Here is a 20,902-nt window from a genome sequence, read left to right on the forward strand (position 1 = left end):
TATTTGATTAGGTTGGAGTGGATCCGAACTTTCGGCTATATACCACAAGTTCAAATTAATACTCTCATAACAAAGCTAGTGAGGATAATGCTAAATTAAAGAGACTTTGATATAGGGTTATGACTCATATAAGTAGATTTTTAAAACAATATTGGCTGTGTATTACTTAGTGGGATATGAAAATGGAAAGCATGCATATTTTTACAAGGGTGGTATTATGTAAATATGAAATTTTCAAATTCTTTTGTAAATCAAAATGGGAAATTTTCCTTTTTAATACTTATTTCAAAAGTACTTTGTATATATATACTTGGAAGATTTCTAGTTTTCTATCTATTGTATATTAACTAATTATTATACACCACTACTAGATTTTACCCGGGGTATATTTTTAAATTCAAAATTTTTTTTTATGCTGGAATTTGTTTAAAAAATATTAAGATAGCATGATATAAAATTTAACTAAATCAGTTTAATTTGACATGTCGTATATTATTGTTGTTAAAAGATAATATAATGAAGTTTTAATCCGTTATGAAATATAATTAATAATATTTTAATCTATATTAACATGTTTATTTGATATCGAGCGGGATTCAAACTCTTTTCGTCATATAACCCGTATACCCATATGTAATTAAATATAATATTTTAAACTCTTTAAGAGTTAAATTATAATACTTAAACTTTTCATAAAGTTTACATATTTTAATTTTTTTGAAACATTCTATAAAATTGTTAAAAATTTCCTTCAAAAAATTTCATGTTACTGAAAATTTAATATTTAATTTTTATTAGTTAAAATAAAAAATATTCAATGCATTAAATTATTCTCAAATATTTTTTTTTCTTTTTTTAAATTAGTGTAATCAAATACCCAACTTAACAGACGTAAATACGTGTGACAGAATCATTAAGTCGAGTAAAATTTCAGTCACACGTTTAGATATATTTACATAATATATTCACATTATATTACTAATATATTAGCATAGTGTAGTGGTAAAGAAGTTGATTTCGTACCAACATGACGAGTATCACATGGGAGTGAGTTATTGGTGTAAAACATTAGAGTCTGAACATGTAGGTTTGACGGAGCTCAAGGGATAATAATTATGTTTAGCAGGTACAATATTGTTTTTGCGACTAAAGTTAAGTTGTTTATGAAGAGACACAAAAGATGTAAAGGGGCCACTAGAAGAGTCGGATTTTTAGTGGGCCTTGATTATGTGAACACAATTTCTAAAGATTTTATTAGCCCAAACTAAACTTTTTGACCCGAAATAAAAAACCGACTCCCTCAGACTCAATTGGTCGGTTTCAATAACTTATCTCCCGTATATATAATTTCTCTCCTTTTTTTTTTTTGTCTGGCTTGAATCTGGATAAACCCTAAGTTCTTCTTCTTCTTTTAATTTGTTCTCACGCTCTACTTGCTCACAATCATCAGCAGACCTAGTTCCCGATAAAGCGGTAAGTTCTTCTCCTATCTTCGTTCATATTTGATTTGATATGATTTGGTTTCTGATATACTGCTTTGCTCAATTTCTCAGTTGTATCTTTTTTGTTGGAGAAAGCTTCGTCGGGTATCGATAATGGCGGATCTAGATCCAGAGATCGCTAAAACTCAAGAGGATAGACGCAAGATGGAAGCAGACCTTGCTTCTCTCACTTCTTTGACATTCGATCGCGATCTATACGGAGCTACCGACCGTGAATCCTACTCGACTTCTATTCCCCTCAACGATGAAGAGGATCCGCTTCTGGACTCCACTGGTTCGCTTGTGGCTCAGCGGCTTGCGTCTTACACTGCTCCTAGGTCGATTCTCAATGACGTCGCTCGTCCTCACAACGAAGATGACGATGCCGGATTTAGACCTCGGCAGACTATTGCGGAACGTGAGGGTGACTATAGGAATAGGAGACTAAATCGGGTTCTTTCTCCTGATAGAGTTGATGCCTTTGCTATGGGCGAGAAGACGCCGGATTCTGGTGTTACCACTTACGCTGACCATATGAGGGAGGCTGCTTTAAAGAGGGACAAAGAGGAAACCATGAGGCTTATTGCTAAGAAAATGAAGGAGGAAGAAGAAGCTGCAAAGCATCAGAAAGATTCTGCTCCTCCTCCCCCTCCTTCTTCTTCTTCCAAGAGGAGAAACAGGTGGGATCATTCTGATGAAGACGGTTCTGCTGCAAAGAAAGCTAAAGCAGCAAGTTCAGATTGGGATTCAACTGATGCAGCTCCAGGGGTTGGACGATGGGATGCTCTAACTCCAGGGAGAGTTTCTGATGCCACGCCATCTGCTGGACGAAGGAACAGATGGGACGAAACTCCTACACCTGGTCGTGTGACTGATTCTGATGCAACCCCTGGTGGTGGTGTTACTCCCGGTGCCACTCCTTCAGGTGTTACTTGGGACAGCACTCCAAAAGGGCTTGCCACGCCTACCCCAAAGCGTCAACGTTCAAGGTGGGACGAAACTCCAGCCACTATGGGGAGTGCTACACCTATGGGTGGAGTCACTCCTGGTGCAGCTTACACTCCTGGTGTTACCCCTATTGGTGGGATTGATATGGCTACTCCAACGCCGGGTCAGCTAAATTTCCGTGGTGCTATGACCCCCGAGCAGCACAATCTGCTAAGGTGGGAGAAGGATATCGAGGAGAGAAACAGACCATTGTCTGATGAAGAGCTTGATGCCATGTTTCCTAAAGATGGATACAAGGTTTTGGATCCGCCTGCTTCATATGTTCCCATAAGAACCCCTGCCAGGAAACTTCAGGCAACTCCGACACCCATGGCAACTCCTGGCTACGTTATTCCCGAGGAAAACCGCGGGCAACAGTATGATGTGCCCCAAGAAGTTCCTGGTGGTTTGCCGTTTATGAAACCAGAGGATTTTCAGTACTTTGGAGCTCTGTTGAATGAAGAGAACGAAGAAGAGCTATCTCCTGACGAGCAGAAAGAACGCAAGATTATGAAACTGTTGTTAAAGGTTAAAAATGGAACACCTGCCCAGAGGAAAACAGCATTGAGGCAGCTTACTGACAAGGCTCGTGAGCTTGGTGCAGGTCCTTTGTTTAATAAAATTTTGCCGTTGCTCATGCAGCCCACTTTAGAAGATCAAGAGAGGCATCTTTTGGTCAAAGTGATTGATAGGATTCTGTACAAACTCGATGAGATGGTAAGGCCTTACGTCCACAAAATCCTTGTTGTTATTGAGCCTTTGTTGATTGATGAAGATTATTATGCTCGTGTAGAAGGGAGAGAGATTATTTCTAACCTTAGCAAAGCAGCTGGTTTAGCCACTATGATTGCAGCTATGCGTCCTGATATTGACAACATTGATGAATATGTGAGGAACACAACAGCGAGAGCTTTCAGTGTGGTGGCTTCAGCTCTTGGTATCCCAGCACTCTTGCCTTTCCTGAAAGCTGTGTGCCAGAGTAAAAAGTCATGGCAGGCACGGCACACTGGAATTAAGATTGTTCAGCAGATTGCGATACTAATTGGCTGTGCCGTCCTACCTCACTTAAGGTCTTTAGTTGAAATTATTGAACATGGTCTCAGTGATGAAAACCAGAAGGTTAGGACTATTACAGCTTTGTCACTGGCTGCTCTTGCTGAAGCTGCTGCTCCATATGGTATTGAAAGCTTTGATTCTGTTCTGAAGCCTTTGTGGAAAGGTATTAGGTCGCACCGTGGTAAAGTTTTAGCTGCTTTCTTAAAGGCGATTGGTTTTATCATCCCCTTGATGGATGCTATATATGCGAGCTACTATACAAAAGAGGTGATGGTTATTTTGATTCGTGAGTTCCAGTCGCCAGATGAAGAGATGAAGAAGATTGTCCTCAAGGTGGTGAAACAGTGTGTGAGTACAGAGGGTGTAGAACCGGATTATATTCGTAGTGATATTCTGCCTGAGTTTTTCAGGCATTTCTGGATTAGGAGAATGGCTCTGGAAAGGAGAAACTACAAGCAGCTTGTTGAAACTACTGTGGAGATTGCAAACAAGGTTGGTGTTGCAGATATTGTGGGAAGAGTTGTTGAAGATCTCAAGGACGAGAGTGAACCATATCGACGTATGGTTATGGAAACCATTGACAAGGTTGTCACAAACCTAGGAGCATCTGATATTGATGCGAGATTGGAGGAACTGCTCATAGATGGCATTCTTTATGCTTTCCAAGAACAGACTAGTGACGATGCTAATGTGATGCTTAATGGTTTCGGTGCTGTTGTGAATGCTCTTGGTCAGAGAGTAAAGCCTTATCTTCCCCAGATCTGTGGTACTATTAAGTGGCGGTTAAACAACAAGAGTGCAAAGGTCAGACAACAAGCTGCTGATCTTATTTCTAGAATTGCTGTTATTATGAAGCAGTGTGGAGAGGAACAGTTGATGGGACATCTTGGTGTTGTCTTATATGAATATCTTGGGGAGGAGTATCCAGAAGTTTTGGGATCAATTCTTGGAGCTTTGAAAGCTATAGTCAATGTGATTGGTATGACAAAGATGACTCCTCCTATTAAGGATCTTCTTCCAAGACTGACCCCGATTTTGAAGAACAGGCACGAGAAAGTGCAAGAGAATTGTATTGACCTGGTTGGTAGGATTGCAGATCGTGGGGCTGAATTTGTTCCAGCCAGAGAATGGATGAGAATCTGTTTTGAGCTTCTTGAAATGCTGAAGGCGCATAAGAAAGGTATTCGTCGTGCCACAGTCAACACTTTCGGGTACATTGCCAAAGCCATTGGACCACAGGACGTTCTTGCCACTTTGCTGAACAATCTCAAAGTCCAAGAACGTCAGAACCGTGTTTGTACCACAGTCGCGATCGCCATTGTTGCTGAAACATGCTCTCCCTTCACCGTCTTACCTGCTTTGATGAATGAGTACCGTGTTCCAGAGCTAAACGTCCAAAACGGTGTTCTGAAATCTCTTTCCTTCCTCTTCGAGTACATTGGAGAAATGGGCAAAGATTACATATACGCAGTCACACCGTTGCTCGAGGACGCTCTCATGGACAGAGATTTGGTTCATAGACAAACTGCCGCTTCAGCCGTGAAACATATGGCCTTAGGTGTAGCTGGTTTGGGATGCGAAGATGCTCTGGTTCACTTGCTTAACTTCATTTGGCCCAACATTTTTGAGACATCTCCCCACGTCATTAACGCAGTCATGGAAGCTATTGAAGGAATGCGAGTTGCATTAGGTGCAGCTGTAATTCTGAACTATTGTCTGCAGGGTTTGTTTCATCCGGCACGTAAAGTCCGCGAAGTATACTGGAAGATTTACAATTCTCTGTACATTGGTGCCCAGGACACGCTTGTTGCTGCTTACCCGGTTCTTGAAGATGAGCAGAACAACGTGTATAGCCGACCAGAGTTAACAATGTTTGTGTGAAAGAATCACAATCTTTCTGGATTCTAAGTTACTCTTTTACTCTCCAGTCTCGTGTAGTTTTTGGTATTGGCTTTATTGCAAAGGTTTGCTTTGTATAAAACTCTCGGTTCTTTTTTTCTTCTGCAAACTCCGAAACCTAGCCTCACTTTTTAGTGTTTGTTATTGACTTAGTTTCATGTTATTGGTTATGCATTACAGCTGCAGGATCAGGAAATAACGTAGAAATCTTTTAAGACACTAAATAATCAGAGCTTTTAGATCTTGTCATATTGCGAGACTCCGGTGAAAATTAGGCCTCGGCCTTTACATTATTGCGTCGGTTTGTACTGAAATTTAGTTTCGTTGGTCGGCATGTAACTAACTTCAAAGTGGTTGATTTCGGTTCAGGCTGAATTAAAAATTTCGTTGCCGACGTAAGACAGGATGTTGTTCTAAGGTCTAACACTTAATAATAACACAAGCAAATTGGTATTTGGCTGTGAACTGGAATGAGATCTTGAATACCAGATATTTTTCAATTGATATACCCTTAAAACCGAAAGTATGGTTCTGTTTGGACTGGGTCTGGTCAAATGCTCAGGGACTGGTTTCAGTAGAGACCCAAAAATTTCCACCAAAAAGATCCAACACCTCCCCAGATGATCGCTTGTACAAGAGCCATCACGAACCCGATTCTAAACATATCTTTCAGATCAACATACCCAGCTGCAGATCCAGACCAAGAAAATCATTGCAAGAAAAAATGTTTGAAGGGACGATTGATTCAGTAACTAAGGATATAAGAAAGAAGATAGAAAGAAAAAAACATAGAAAGAGAAGAAAACGGACCTCCGTAATATAAAGCAGCTGGTCCACCACTATAATGTGCCAAAGCACCAGAGAGATTGTTATTGAAAGCCAAGCAAAGTGCTGCTAGAACCCCCGGCACTCCAGCAGCGATTTGCATCGCCAAGAAAGGAGGATAGAGTGCTCCTGCGTGACCAGTCTGGCTTGCAAATAGATAATGGATCAAGAGATAACAAGCCTGGAGAATCATAAATGAAGCTGGCCAAGTCAGGGAGAGGGATTGTAGCAGTTTGGCCACACCATCCGACATCCAAGCAATGACACCGAGGTTTGTTAGCTGTCCAGCCATACCAATCAAAACCGCAAACCAAGTGAGCGAGTCCCAAGCTGATTTGTCACTGAGACAATCGTCCCAGTTTATGACTCCTAACAGCAGAAGTATTGATAGACCGATCATCGCGGATACAACGCTTGCTATTCCTATTGCCTCTCTGCAAGAAGTCACCATCAAATAGTTGGATGAAATGTTTGATCACAGACGTACGGTTCTATTAGTATGTGATTAGTTTTATGCTAAAATCTCTAAGATGATACTAATGCTGTTGTTTTGCAAGAAACCTTACCCGAAAACCCAAAGAGAGACGGTGAAAGCCATAGCACCGAGCATGATCCATTCGTTTTTGGTGATGGGACCTAATCGCTCCAGCTTCTTAGCAGCTGCAGCCGGAGCTTCAGGTGTGTGTTTCAGCTCAGGAGGGTAGAGCTTGTAGATGATGAGAGGTGTACAAAGAAGAGAAACAAACGCAGGAACACTGGCGACTTTAAACCAAGTGATCCATGGATTCGAGATTACAACACCAACTTCTCTGGCGAGTTTGAGACATAGCAAGTTTTGTGCAGCTGATGTGAGAAGAATCGCACCAGAAGCTCCTGAACACTGTCACATAGAAACATAAACCCTTAAAACTAAACTCATCAAGAGACCAAAGCTATAAGAAAAGCGCCAGAAGCTTGTTGAGTATTGAATTAGTTAACCTGCAATTGGGTTTGAATAAGAAAAGATCCCAATTTTCTCGAGGACGGATCTCCGGGATAACTTGCGGCGGAGAGAGACAGAGATTTAATGACGGGCAAGAAAACGCCACCGGCTCTAGCCATGGTAGACGGCATAATCAAGCCCATAAGGGTATCACAGAAGGCAAGACCATAGGATAAACCGAGAGTGCTTTTGCCAAGCCATCTGACGAAGTAAGTAGCGATTCTGTCGCCAAGACCCGTTTTGATGAATCCACGAGCGAAGAAGAAAGAAATCGCGATTAGCCAGATGAGCTCGTTAGTAAAAGCTGCGAAAGCGGTTGAGAAAGGGAGCGTTTTGGTGACGATTGAAGCGGTTAAGCCAACGAAAGCCCAAGCACCTACTGGGAGAGGACCAAGGACGAGACCTGAGATTGTGAATAGGAAGATTGAGAGTAATTGCCATCCTTGTGAGGTCACTTGTTCTGGTCTCGGGATTAAGAACCGGACCACGAGACCTATTGAGATGGAGATTGTCAGATGTATTAGCTTCGCTCCTTGCTGTTGCGGCGGAGGAGGAGGAGGAGGGAGAGGTTCGTTTTGTTTCTCCGGTGAGGAGGAGGCGGTGGCGTGAAGAGTAAATCTAGCGGAGGAGATGGAGAGTGATCTGAGTGTAGGGGATGAGTAAATAGGAATCGAAGAAAATGATTTGGGAGGATAACGGCGGAGATAGAGATAGGTTGCTGATGAGTAAGTGGAGACTGAGAGAGAACGGACAGCCAAACTCTGCATCGCCGGCAGATTTTTCCGATTTAGTTTCTCGCCGGAGGAGGGAAATCGATATTTTATTATTTTCTGTTTTGATTCCTGTTTTTAAATGTTTTTTTTTTTAAATGAAAAAGTTTCAACAAAACGTTATTGTTATTTTCCTCATTATTCATCATACTTTTTAAAAATATGAATGAATGTATAGATTTTCAGTTTTGCCATCTACGAATAAAACAAGTACATATATATGTTTTGTTCTAGTTGTAATCATCTTAAAATGATCTAAGTAGTCAAATTATTTTTCCTCGTAGGAGACGTAACATGTGATGATATAACAATTTAATAACATCATTGCATAACAACAACATGGTGGGGAGAGTTTGTAGCATACAAAAACAGCATCGTATCATCCAAGGACAAATACGAGAGTGATGCTTGTGGCTGTGGGAGCTAACTTATTTTTTTGAGTTATTTTCTTATTTAGCTTTCAAGTATTTGAAAATCGGTCCTTGTAAAGTATTTTTTTGTTTTAACAAAAACAAAAGCTTCATTATCTTTTTTTTCTTTAAACATGCTCTGCAAAGAAGAAATACGATATTATTATAAGAGAAACAAATCGATATAGAAGATCTCTCTGTATATCTATGTTATGTGACAAAGAATTGTCTGCTTCTCTAATTGCACGTAGAAAAAGTAAATGAAGCCTTTGAACAAGAACAACTTCTTCTTCCGTGGAACTCTTAGTAGAGACCCAAAAATTTCCACCAGAAAGTTCCAACTACTCCCCAGATTATCGCATTGATCGTCGCCATAATGAATCCAATCTTGAATACATCAGGCAGATCAACATAACCCGCTGCAAGAAAAAAGAAAGAGAGACAAACATAAGAGACTTTACCACACAGATAGACCTCTCTTTCTGTTCTGTTCATGGACGAGAATTTTTTAGATACTTACCTCCATAATAGACAGCGGCTTGACCGCTACTGTAATGGGTCAAAGCACCAAAAAGATTGGTGTTGTAAGCTAAAGCAAGTGCAGCTACAATGCCCGGAACACCTGCTGCTATATGCATAGCAAGGAAAGCTGAGAAGAGCGCTCCGACATGACCGGTTTGACTTGCAAAAAGGTAGTGAATGAAGAAGTAAGCTGCTTGGAGAAGTCCAAACGCTGCAGGCCAGCTCAAGGAGAGAGATTGGAGAGCTTTGGCTACACAATCAGACATCCATGTTACAACACCGAGGTTTGTGAGCTGTCCTGCCATTCCCACCAAGACAGCAAACCAAGCTAACGTGTCCCATGCTGATTTTTCGCTTAGGCAATCGTCCCAATTGAGGACACCAAGCAGAAGAAGTATGGAGAGACCGATCATCGCAGCTACAACACTTGGTATTCCGAGAGTTTCTCTGCGTATGGTATTAGCCCATGTAATGCTCAGAATTTAACCACCGCTATTGATTCAAATTAACATGAGAGTTATCTATGACTTACCCACAGATCCAAAGAGTGACAGCAAGAAGCATTGTACCGACCATTATCCATTCATTTTTAGTGACAGGGCCCATTTGCTTGAGCTTCGTTGCAGCAATACCTGGAGCATCCGGTGTGTCCTTGGTTTCGGGAGGATAAAGCTTATAAAGGATAAATGGAGTACAAAGAAGCGATATGATAGCGGGTAGACTAGCGGCCTTAAACCAAGAAACCCACGGGTTTGAGATCACTACTCCAAGCTCCTCGGCTAACTTGAGACACAGCAAATTTTGAGCTGCAGCTGTCAAGAAAAGAGCACTAGAGTTCCCAGCGCACTGTCAAAGATCAGAACAGAATTAGAGAAGCAGAATTGGAGTTTAAAAAGTTTCAAAAATTCTCTAAGTCACATACTCAGAGACTCTAACAAAAAGAAAGAAACTTTCACGACTCTAAACTAATGCAGCCTCGAGGGCCATTAAAAGGTTCGGTATTGATGATCGAGACTGCTGAAGAGATGGCTCGAGTATAATACATAACATCAAAGCAGCCCTCAGATTGAGACACAAACTCGACCAAAATGCAAAGTGCAAACTTTGTTTCTCAGAATCAAATCGCACGCACTACTAGTTAAACATTGGAGCCAAGGAATACAAATTTCGAGAACAGAAGTGATACGTCAACTCATGATTCAAAGCGCATAAACAAGGAAAAACCTGGAACTGGGATTGGATCAGGTAAGAGCCTAGTTTCCTGGAAGAGGGATCTCCCGGTTTACTTCCAGCAGAGAGCGATAGAGACTTGATGATGGGCAAGAAAATGCCGCCAGCTCTAGCGGTAGTACTAGGCATTGCAGGAGCAATCAAAGCTTCACTAAGCGTGAGACCATACGATAAACCCAAAGTACTCTTCCCAAGCCATTTGACAAAGTAAGTAGCGATTCTATCGCCGAGACCAGTTTTAACGAATCCACGAGCGAAGAAGAAAGAGATAACGATCAACCAGATGACCTCGCTAGTGAAGGCCGAGAAAGCGGCTGAGAAAGAAAGCGTCTTGGTGACGATGGAAGCGGTGAGGCCGATGAAAGCCCAAGCTCCGACTGGGAGAGGACTAAGGACGAGACCAGCGATTGTTGAGAGGAAGATCGAGAGTAGTTGCCAACCTTGTGGAGTGACTCCTTCCGGCACGGAAACAGCGAATCGGAGGATAAGACCGACGGAGACGGAGAGAATCAGAGGGACGAGCTTCGCTCCTTGTGGCAACTGAGGAGACGGAGACGGAGATGGAGGAGGAGCGTTGTCTTGTGGTGCGGCGGCGATTCGTGTGGAGAATCGAGGGATTGGTTTGAGGAGAGGGAAGGAGAGAGGTTGAACGGAGTGAGATCGGAGAGAGATTGTCGAAGGCGGAGATCTCAAAGAGTTACGACGGAGAAGAGAGAGACGTGAAGGATGGTGATGGTGATAAGAGAGTAAGGTGGAAGTGGCGGTGGTGGAGAGAGAGTGAAGAGCGAAACTCTCCATCGCCGGCGATTAGAGAGAGAGAGAGAGTGACGGCGAAGTGTGTTTATTCCGGCGGAGAGTAACAACAAATGATGGTGAGTGGATGTGATTCATGTGAAGGAAGGAAGAATCGAAAGTGAAATTAAAAAAACTGAATCTAAAAAAGTCTTCGGTTCTTCAATTTAAACCGGACGATTCGAACCAGGAACCAATATTTCAATTGAACCGAATCAGTGTTTTGTTTTCTTTCTTTTTCTTTAGTGCCCATTCAATCCATGACTCCATTTCCAAGGTACGTACATACAGTAGTATGATAGTATGATGCAAACACATGATTAAACAAATGATTTATAATACAGGCATCTTTTTCTCTTGAAGCACGGATTACACATAAATGTTGCTGCATGGGCCATTCCGACCAAGAAGTGAGGATGGAAACACTCAAACAATGTGCGGTTGGTATCTCATCATATGGTCATGGCTCATGGGAATTTGGGAATGGACTGCCACTCAAATAATTTTTTATTATTACAATTATCACTTATACATAAGACGACCCAAGGATTATTTGGAATCTTGGACATTTTCTACAAGCCCTTTTATTTTCTTAACAGTTTTTGACATTTTCTTCATACCATATACTAGCTAGCTTTAAGTGCTTAACAGAGAAGAACATGATGGGAATCCGATTCCGAGTTGTAACGGGGAAACATGTGTATGTTTATCAAGTTACTAGCATGGATATTCGATAGATCACACCAATGTGAAAACAATTGTAATATTTGTGTCTATATATTATAATCAATCAATCAATCAAATAATATTGACATAGCTGATCTGTTTAGTTGAATTTATTTATAGTCTAATAGTTTTTCACTACACAGTTTAAAATCTTTGGTTACATATGAAATTCGACTGAGCTAATTTTATATGCAAAACTATACATATACAACTGAATAATGTTCATAGTTAGATCCACAATAGAGACAGTCTTTATATTAGCACATCATTCCACTATGATCACAAGTTCTCAATACAAATGATTAATTTCTTCTGTCTTAATGAAAGAGATAATGAGAGATTTATACATAAGAAAACAAATAAATAGCATTTGAAAGCAAATAGCATTAGTCACGGTGGTTGATACATATGTATAACTAAAAGAACGAGGATGAAAAAGAAAGTCTAAAAAAGGCGGCTGCTTGAGAAATGGTTGGAGAAGACAAGAGAGCCAAGCAAGTGTCTTCCTTATCTATCTCTTTACCAAAAGATAATACAAATTCTTACTACTTCTTTTCTTCGTTACCCCAAATTGCGCCGCCATTAAAAAAGAAAAGAGCTTAGCTAATCGCTATCGTCATCCGCAACTCTCACCCATCCTCTCTCACTTTCCCCCGCATCTTCTTCTTCTTCTTCTTCTTCTTCTTTTTCTTCTTCTCTTCCTTGATAAAGCCTCCGATCTCTCACCTACTAATCGAAGAACCCAAGTGGGAGATCGTGGACTAGAAATCTACCCCAAAGTTTTGATTTTTCGATAAGGGTTTCTCTTTATTTTTTCATAAAACAATGTCTTCGATCAATCTATCGTCATCGTCTCCTTCCACCATCTCTCTTTCCCGCTCAAGGTTAGCCTTTTTTCTTCCAAATCTCTTCTTTTTCTAACCTTCGAATTTGTTTTTCTTAATTAGTTAATTGATTTCTGGGGGAATCTGATTATGTTTTGACTCGAATACAGATTCAATTCGAATTTGCAGCTTAGATCGTGATCTTAGAATGGATCGTGAGATTCATATTGTTTTCACTGAACGAATTGTTTGCTTCTTCACTCCTTTTGCCTTAATGATTTGTATGGTTCTGTGCAGACTGAGCCAAAGCTCTACTACATTGCTCCATGGACTACAGCGTCTTAGTTTACCACCTAACCACTCATCATCATTTGCCATTAAAACCACTGGAAAAGTTATGGCTCAAGTGATCTCTAGAGAAGATGATCTGCTCTCATTCACCAATGGGTCTCTCGCTGATGATCGGACCGAACAACCGTTGCAGGCTGATTCTGTTTCACTTGGAACACTTGCTCCAGATTCAGCTCCTGCACCAGCCAATGGATTTGTTTCTGAAGATGATGACTTTGAGTTGGATTTACCAACACCAGGTTTCTCTTCAATCCCTGAGGCCATTGAAGATATACGCCAAGGAAAGGTTCGTTTTTCTTTTGCTTTGTGAAGATCAGAGTCTTCAAATGTTCTTGTTTGTTTGTTTTTCCTCGATTGACTGATTTTGGGGGTAATGTTGCAGCTTGTGGTGGTTGTGGATGATGAAGATAGAGAAAATGAAGGGGATTTGGTAATGGCTGCTCAGTTGGCAACACCTGAGGCTATGGCTTTTATTGTGAAACATGGAACTGGGATAGTTTGTGTGAGCATGAAAGATGATGATCTCGAGAGATTGCACCTTCCTCTAATGGTGAATCAGAAGGAGAACGAAGAAAAGCTCTGTACTGCATTCACAGTGACTGTGGTACGTATTAGACTCTCAAATACCTCTGATCTTGGTCCTTCTGGTGATTATCTAATTTGCTTGCTCATCATACTTTGTCTTCACAGGATGCTAAACATGGTACAACAACTGGAGTATCAGCTCGTGATAGGGCCACGACGATATTGTCTCTTGCATCAAGAGATTCTAAGCCCGAGGATTTCAACCGTCCAGGTCATATCTTCCCCCTGAAGTATCGGGACGGCGGGGTTCTGAAAAGGGCTGGACACACTGAGGCATCTGTTGATCTTACTGTTTTAGCTGGACTGGATCCTGTTGGAGTACTTTGTGAAGTTGTCGATGATGACGGTTCAATGGCTAGATTACCAAAACTCCGTGAATTTGCCGCCGAGAATAACCTGAAAATTGTTTCCATTGCAGATTTGATCAGGTAAAGTATTGTAAATTTCAACGCTTTGTGTCTGTTATAATCTCTCTGCTTCTTGAAGCTAAAGAACGAACTTTATGTTTCTGAATTTAACAGATATAGAAGGAAGAGAGATAAACTTGTAGAACGTTCTTCTGCAGCTCGGATCCCAACAATGTGGGGACCTTTCACAGCTTACTGCTATAAGTCCATATTAGACGGAATAGAGCACATTGCAATGGTTAAGGTAAAAGCAATGCTTAGAAATATCTCCATTGAAAATATCCAATTGTATTCAGAACATCTGATGAGATTTAACCAAAAGCCATTTGTTTGAAATTGTGGCAGGGTGAGATTGGTGACGGTCAAGACATTCTCGTGAGGGTTCATTCTGAATGTCTCACAGGAGACATATTTGGGTCTGCAAGGTGCGATTGCGGGAACCAGCTAGCTCTTGCGATGCAGCAGATCGAGTCTACTGGTCGCGGTGTGTTGGTTTACCTTCGTGGACATGAAGGAAGAGGGATCGGTTTGGGACACAAGCTTCGAGCTTACAATCTGCAAGATGCTGGCCGAGACACGGTTGAAGCTAACGAGGAATTAGGACTTCCTGTTGATTCTAGAGAGTATGGAATTGGTGCACAGGTATTATAAACCAAGCTCGGATTAGCATGCAAGAAAGAAAACATGTATTTTCGGGGTGTATTACTAATTCTCCTTGAATATGCAGATACTGAGGGATTTAGGCGTGAGGACGATGAAGTTGATGACAAATAATCCAGCTAAGTACGTAGGCCTGAAGGGATATGGGTTAGCAATTGTTGGGAGAGTCCCTCTATTGAGTCTCATCACAAAGGAAAATAAGAGATACTTGGAGACAAAGCGGACCAAGATGGGTCACATGTATGGGTTGAAGTTCAAAGGGGATGTTGTGGAGAAGACTGAGTCTGAATCTGAGTCCTAAGCTTGCAAAACCATGAAGAACAGAATCAAATCAAGAAATATAGATACAATACTTGAAGAACGAGGAAAGAAATTGACACAGAAGAAGAAGAAAAAGACTTTTGATCTGTCAGAGAAACTTGATTAGAGTGGTTTATGTTCTAATCTAATGTCTGATTTATTTGTTTCCCTACAATTCTTGTGTTTTACAAATTTTTTCATCATTTGTTAGTTGTTGTTGTCTGAATTTGAGAATAGTTGTGGAGCTGTGAAAAAGAGGCCAGCTTTGAAGTGTGTCATCATCCTTTTGGTTGATTCGTTGTAAAACCTTTTTTTCTAACATTTAAAATAAGTGAAAATTCATATTTTTTTTTTATATATATAGCATTCTAGTTTCAGTTTACGTCTCTCTCCTGGAAACTGGAAAACACTGTCTGAACTCTGAACTCTGAACAACAACAACAGTTCAAGGCAAAAGCAAAGAAGTATTTTTGCTATCTTGCAAAAATTAGGATTGATACTAAACAATAAAAATTATCAAATCAGAACATCTATATATAAATATTTTTATTAACTCAAAAAGAAGAAAGAGGAAAAGCATAAGAAAAAAGGAAAAATGGAAAAAAAAAAGGAACAGAGTGGACCATGTGGAACCAAAGCTTCCAAAGAAGTCGACCGTTTAAGAAAAATAATAATATATCATGAATCATCACAACACAACACAACGGCCATATTACACAAATCACGCGTCAATGCGACCAAACACGTGTACGCTTGTGATTCACTAATCAACAGCTGTCATAGAGCCGTTAGCGCCGTAGTCAAGGGGGAGAAGAAAAGGTTTGAGCCAACCGCGTTCTCTTTTTCTTTCTTTCTGACTAGTCGTCTCGTCTCAGGTCTCACACCCTGTTTTCTTCTGTAGCATATGATATTTATCAACCGTTAGATCTAAGTCGGTCCTCGTTTTTTCATATCACGGTTGAGATTCACCCTACCCCGTAAAAACAGTGCATCCCACACTTCTTCCTTGTCTATATAAACAAACCCCTTCTCCTAGTTTTGTCATAATACTTGAAAGCAAAAAAAAACACAACTACTCTAGAATAATAAAGCTTACCAAAGACACAACAAAAGCTTCATTCGAATCTCATTCTCTCTCTCTCTTTTGCAATGGCTTTTTCGAAATCTCTTGGATTCGTTCTTCTCGCAGCTCTTTTGATATCTTCAGCGGTGGCTCAGTCGCCAGCTCCAGCTCCATCTAAAGTCGGAGGAAGACGGATCTCATCACCGGCTCCTTCTCCTACTACTACTACTACTTCTGCACCTGAGGTTTCTCCTTCTCCTTCTCCCGCAGTCAATGCATTGACTCCTGATTCATCCGCTTCCCCTCCTTCTCCTCCTCTTGCTGATTCTCCCACCTCTGACTCGCCGGCTTTATCTCCACCCATGATCTCCGATTCTCCTACCGAAGCTCCTGGTCCTTCTCAGGGCGCCGCCGTTTCCAACACTTACGCTGTCTTCGGTTCTGTGGCTCTTATCTTAACCGCCGCCGTTTTTGTTATCTAGGTTCCGACGAACGAAGCTTCTTCTCTGATTTGAGGAGTTTTTATTTTATTTTATTTATTTTATTTTAAGATATATACTACTACTTATTATGAGTTTTGCTTAGAGAGATGACCATGATTCCTTAATTTTCTCTTCATTTTATATTTATATATCAGGATCTACTCCTATGATCGTTGTACCTATCCAATATTTTTATCTATGATTTATCAGTTTTACAAATTATGGATATATTCTTTATTCAACTAATATGATCTGATATAAAAGAAAAATTAACCCAAAAGACAAAATCACGGTAAACTGCAACAGAATCATGACGAAAGTGTATAATTTAGTTCATGATAAAAGTAAGGTAACATGCCTAAATTAATTATGAGAATAACTAGCTAAGCAAACTAAGCGTAATGACTACTACTCTTGGGTCAAGCTAAACAAAGTCATGATCTATAACTCTACATTTACAAGTTACAATATGAAGAGATATACAACTGTTAAGTGAAACAACATCATGATCTACACGTTACAAGTTGCAATAGTTTCAAGAAAAGTGTAATCTGCTTTAAGAAATATATGGTAACATGCCTAAATTAAATGTCCGAATTTTTTTTGTATACATAAACATTACAAAGTCTACTAGTAAAAACAATTTAGCCCAATGACCAAATGAAGAGTTACACGGCAAATTACACATTCCACAGTTACACTAACCATACAAAACTTGTTCTCTTTTAAGTTTCAGAAAACGCCATCATAAAACCTTCGTCTATCCAGTGTTTCTTGGGGGATGAGACTCCGTAACAAAATTGACCATGTTCTATCATTTGGAACAAAACCATCTTCGATTCCTTCATCCAGAAGCAAGCAAGCTTCATAAACATAACCTCCTTTGCACAACCAACTCATCAAAGTGTTATACGTCACCGTATCAGGCTTTATTCCTTCAGCCTGAAGCTTCTTGAACATTGCCACACCATCTTCTATCCTACCGGCCCTACACAGACCGTTTATCAGACTATTATATGTCACAATGTCTGGTGTCGATCCTCTAAGAACCATCTCTTTCTGAAATTCAACCGCTTCTTCCACCATCCCGCTTCTGCAGAGCCCGTTTATAAGTATGTTGCACGAGATGCTGCTCGGCACAAGCCCATCTCTTAACATCTTTTCAAACAAGCTTCTCGCTTTATCTACCTCCCCGGCCCTGCACAGTCCTTTTATCAGACTATTGTAGGTTATCTCATCAAGCGGGGATCCCTGGAAAACCATCTCGTTGACTAGTTTACGAGCTTCTTTGATATCGCCTCTTCTGAGAAACGCGTTGATCAGCGTGTTGTAAGTAACAGTGTTAGCAACAACACCTTCAGATATCATGTCTCTTTGTAACCATAAGGCATGCTCTATTTCATCGACCTCACAAAGACCAGATATCAGCGAATTAAATGTGTACACATCGGGTTTACAGCCTTTTCTCGGCATCTCTCTGAATATCTCTACAGCCTCCGGGATTCGATGTTCCTTGCAGAAAGCAGATATCAAACAGTTATAACCAACAGTGTTGAGTTTCAGTCCATCGGCAGACATGTCATTCAGAACATTGTAGGCTTCATCTATCTTTCCTAATTTACAGAAACCATCAACTAAAATAGTATAAGAGTAGACGTTAGGCTTACATCCCTTATTTCTCATGTCGCGAAGAACTTCCAGAGCTATACCCACAAGACCCTTCTTCCAATATCCATAGATCAGCGAGTTAAACGTGCAGACATCAGGATCGATACCATAGGACGATACCATATCTGATAAAATAGCTTTAGCATCATCAAGTCTATCGTGAGTCACAAAACCGTGAATAAGAGTGTTGAAGATGAGAACATTAGGCTTCGGGACTCTGAAAAAAAGATCCTTAGCAGCATCAACGCGACCTATCTTACAAAGTCCATTCATCAAATAACCGTAAGTTATATCATCAGGAGCAAACCCTCTGATCAGCATCCGGTTAACCATTTTAGCAGCTTCGTTAATCCGATCAAACTTACAAAGACCAAGGATAACATCATTAAACGTCTCAGCATCAGGGGTACAACCCATCAGAAACATCTCCTCAAGAAGTTGAAGCGATTCGTTCACTCTATTACACTTGGATAAGGAATGGATAAGAGTCTGGTAAATCACCGAGTTTGGGACACAGCCATGCTTCGTCATGTCCCTAAGCAGAGACAGAACCGAATCTATCTCATTAACCGCACAGAAAGCTTTCATCACAACTCCAAATGTGAAAAGCGTTGGTGGGATTTTTCTGCTAAGCATATCGTAGAACACATTAGCTGCAACTTTGTGACAATTACCAGCAACCAAAATCTCCAAGACAACATTGTAAGATTTAAAAGTGGGTTCACAGGAAAACACACTCCTCATCTCCAACATCAATCTCGTGGTTTGTCCAGGAAACCCAGCTTTTCCGTAATCTCTCATAATCGAAATGAAAAGAGATTCTCTAAAAACGATTCCTTCATCTTTCATCTGCATCAACAATCTATCAACAGTCTTAAACTCACCATTCGCACCAAGCTTACTTATAAGCACTTGATACACATCGAAGGAGTGACGATAACCCTTTTGAGAACCGGTCCATGAGAACAACTCCATTGATGTCGAAACGTCGAGTGGTAACTCAAGTAGCTTATAGAGCTGAAAAGGAGTGATCTTATGGATTGAATTCCTGAGAGAATCGATATCGAATGGTTTAAGAAGTTTCTCCCATTCGTTGGCTGAAGCGGCAGCCCCGTTTTCCGTTGAACCGCCGACGTCATCGCCGCCGCCGCAGAATCCAGATGAGAGAACCGCGTAATAGGAGACTCTCAGCAAAGACTGTGATCTTCTGCTCACATTTAGAGCAAGCTTTGATCTTGCTAGCATAACCATAAACGCCACATTAAATCTCTGAAAGAGGATTTTACTGAGACCTCGCTCTCTCAGGTTCTGATGAGAGAGAAGAACATCTTTTAGAAGTTAGAACACTTGTTATTTACTAATTTACCCTTATGAGCCCTGAAACCTTCTCGCTGCTTAAGAGGGTTCGAATATTCGTCTTTAAAAACAACCGAACCGGAAGTGACTTTGGATTGATCCTCACCGTTAGATTTCATCATTAACGGTTCCTTTTGACCGTCGGGTGAGTAGATCCGGTTTGATTGGAACCGACAATTTTACTTGTAGCTTTTTAACATACGAAGGCGATGTCGCCACTCGCCACCCTTATCTCCAACACCAACACCATCATCAATAATGCAAACTTTTTTTATATATGTATATATGCTGTATGCATATAAATGTTAATGTGATATATATATATATAATATAAAATATCACATTATTACTTTGTGTATTAAAAACAAAAAAAAAACAAAAGAGCACTTATGTTTTTAATCGCTCGCAACAATCCAATCAATATGTGGCCATTTTATAATTATGGCCATGGGTTATATATGTGGAGGTAAGAGTTATAACGTGGTGATTGGATTGGTTCTTGAATATGACCATCAATCATGATCATATGTACATGTTTCTTTATAGTACTATACTACTATGTGATTCGAAACCAAAATCATAATATAACTAAAGAATAATTAGTTGTATATATTAAAAACGTGTTTCATTAATCATTCTGTAATCTAACTACTCGATCACACTTATAATAAGATCTAATTAAGTTGTAATCTAACTACTCGATCACACTGGTTAGATCAAACACAGCAACTAACTCTACCATTCTAAAAATGCAAAGTTACTTAGATGAAGATCTCATGGATCTATCTACATATAGTCGCAATGAGAAGGATAGCTACTAAATATACATAGCTGACATTCTTATGGACCACTTTCTTCTATCTCTATCCTCCATTTATGTATGTCTGAACAACCTTTGTTTTTAATGCTCTCTTTTAATATTTCCTCTAACTTTTCCTTCCTTATTTTGTTTTTGTCATCAACCAACAACCATTGAAAACCTATTGTGAATGTATAAAACTATCTCGTGAAGTAATATTAGTATGATATTAATAAGCCCGTAAATATGATATACTAATATCTCTAGTACTAGCTAGATGAACCAAACCAATCAAGTAGTGCGTTTTGGATCCAATAAGTCACTTAAGTGTAAATGTCTTCATAACTTAAAAAACAAAAATGTGTTCATAACTTTACTTTTTTGTAACTTGTAAAAATTTGTCCTAGCTAACCACATTCAAAAACACATGAAGAGAAATTAGGGACATAGAGAGGAATAATTTGAAAGAAAGTGAGAGGAGATATATGCAAAAAATGAGAAGAGAAAATTAGGGAAATGGACCCATAAGAGAAGTCTCAAAGAGGAAAAAGGAAGCAAAGATACAAAAACAAAGTTAAATGCAATGTACATAGAGAGGATCCAACATTATCAAAAAACAGACAGGCAAAGAAGAAGGAACAAGGCTTTGTCATAGTTAATGACACTCACTCACTCCCCAACTTGTCCCTCCCTTTTTTTTTTGTTTCCTCCTCCTCTTAACCAACTC

The 20,902-nt window shown here is 40.1% G+C and overlaps 6 protein-coding genes across 6 annotated transcripts; 3 read left to right on the top strand and 3 right to left on the bottom strand.

Annotated features, from left to right (window-relative positions):
• Positions 1–1,353: 1,353 nt before the first annotated feature.
• Positions 1,354–5,563, top strand: LOC17876156 (splicing factor 3B subunit 1). The gene is made up of 2 exons (XM_006281970.2): positions 1,354–1,473; positions 1,554–5,563. The coding sequence occupies exon 2, from the start codon at positions 1,596–1,598 to the stop codon at positions 5,403–5,405; it is 3,810 nt and encodes a 1,269-aa protein (XP_006282032.1). The 5' UTR covers positions 1,354–1,473; positions 1,554–1,595; the 3' UTR covers positions 5,406–5,563.
• Positions 5,438–8,089, bottom strand: LOC17876360 (dicarboxylate transporter 2.2, chloroplastic). The gene is made up of 4 exons (XM_006280204.2): positions 7,227–8,089; positions 6,815–7,128; positions 6,234–6,682; positions 5,438–6,110 (listed from the first exon to the last, which is right to left on the bottom strand). The coding sequence occupies exons 1-4, from the start codon at positions 7,995–7,997 to the stop codon at positions 5,995–5,997; spliced, it is 1,650 nt and encodes a 549-aa protein (XP_006280266.1). The 5' UTR covers positions 7,998–8,089; the 3' UTR covers positions 5,438–5,994.
• Positions 8,090–8,550: 461 nt separating this feature from the next.
• LOC17875807 (dicarboxylate transporter 2.1, chloroplastic) lies at positions 8,551–11,063 on the bottom strand. The gene is made up of 4 exons (XM_006280195.2): positions 10,157–11,063; positions 9,465–9,778; positions 8,931–9,379; positions 8,551–8,829 (listed from the first exon to the last, which is right to left on the bottom strand). Exons 1-4 carry the CDS (start codon positions 10,958–10,960, stop codon positions 8,714–8,716), a joined length of 1,683 nt encoding a protein of 560 aa, XP_006280257.1. The 5' UTR covers positions 10,961–11,063; the 3' UTR covers positions 8,551–8,713.
• A 1,079-nt stretch (positions 11,064–12,142) lies between these two features.
• On the top strand, positions 12,143–15,164 carry LOC17875789 (bifunctional riboflavin biosynthesis protein RIBA 1, chloroplastic). Its single transcript, XM_006279547.2, has 7 exons — positions 12,143–12,564; positions 12,802–13,141; positions 13,238–13,459; positions 13,546–13,868; positions 13,962–14,091; positions 14,193–14,489; positions 14,575–15,164. The coding sequence occupies exons 1-7, from the start codon at positions 12,506–12,508 to the stop codon at positions 14,806–14,808; spliced, it is 1,605 nt and encodes a 534-aa protein (XP_006279609.1). The 5' UTR covers positions 12,143–12,505; the 3' UTR covers positions 14,809–15,164.
• Positions 15,165–15,845: 681 nt separating this feature from the next.
• LOC111831471 (classical arabinogalactan protein 1) lies at positions 15,846–16,574 on the top strand. The gene has a single exon (XM_023785688.1). It carries the CDS (start codon positions 15,957–15,959, stop codon positions 16,350–16,352), a length of 396 nt encoding a protein of 131 aa, XP_023641456.1. The 5' UTR covers positions 15,846–15,956; the 3' UTR covers positions 16,353–16,574.
• A 311-nt stretch (positions 16,575–16,885) lies between these two features.
• Positions 16,886–19,311, bottom strand: LOC17876648 (pentatricopeptide repeat-containing protein At5g64320, mitochondrial). Its single transcript, XM_006279483.2, has one exon. It carries the CDS (start codon positions 19,269–19,271, stop codon positions 17,085–17,087), a length of 2,187 nt encoding a protein of 728 aa, XP_006279545.1. The 5' UTR covers positions 19,272–19,311; the 3' UTR covers positions 16,886–17,084.
• Between the last annotated feature and the right edge of the window lie 1,591 nt (positions 19,312–20,902).

Source organism: Capsella rubella, unplaced genomic scaffold, assembly GCF_000375325.1.
Source record: "Capsella rubella cultivar Monte Gargano unplaced genomic scaffold, Caprub1_0 scaffold_8, whole genome shotgun sequence".
NCBI classification, from domain to species: Eukaryota; Viridiplantae; Streptophyta; class Magnoliopsida; order Brassicales; family Brassicaceae; genus Capsella; species Capsella rubella.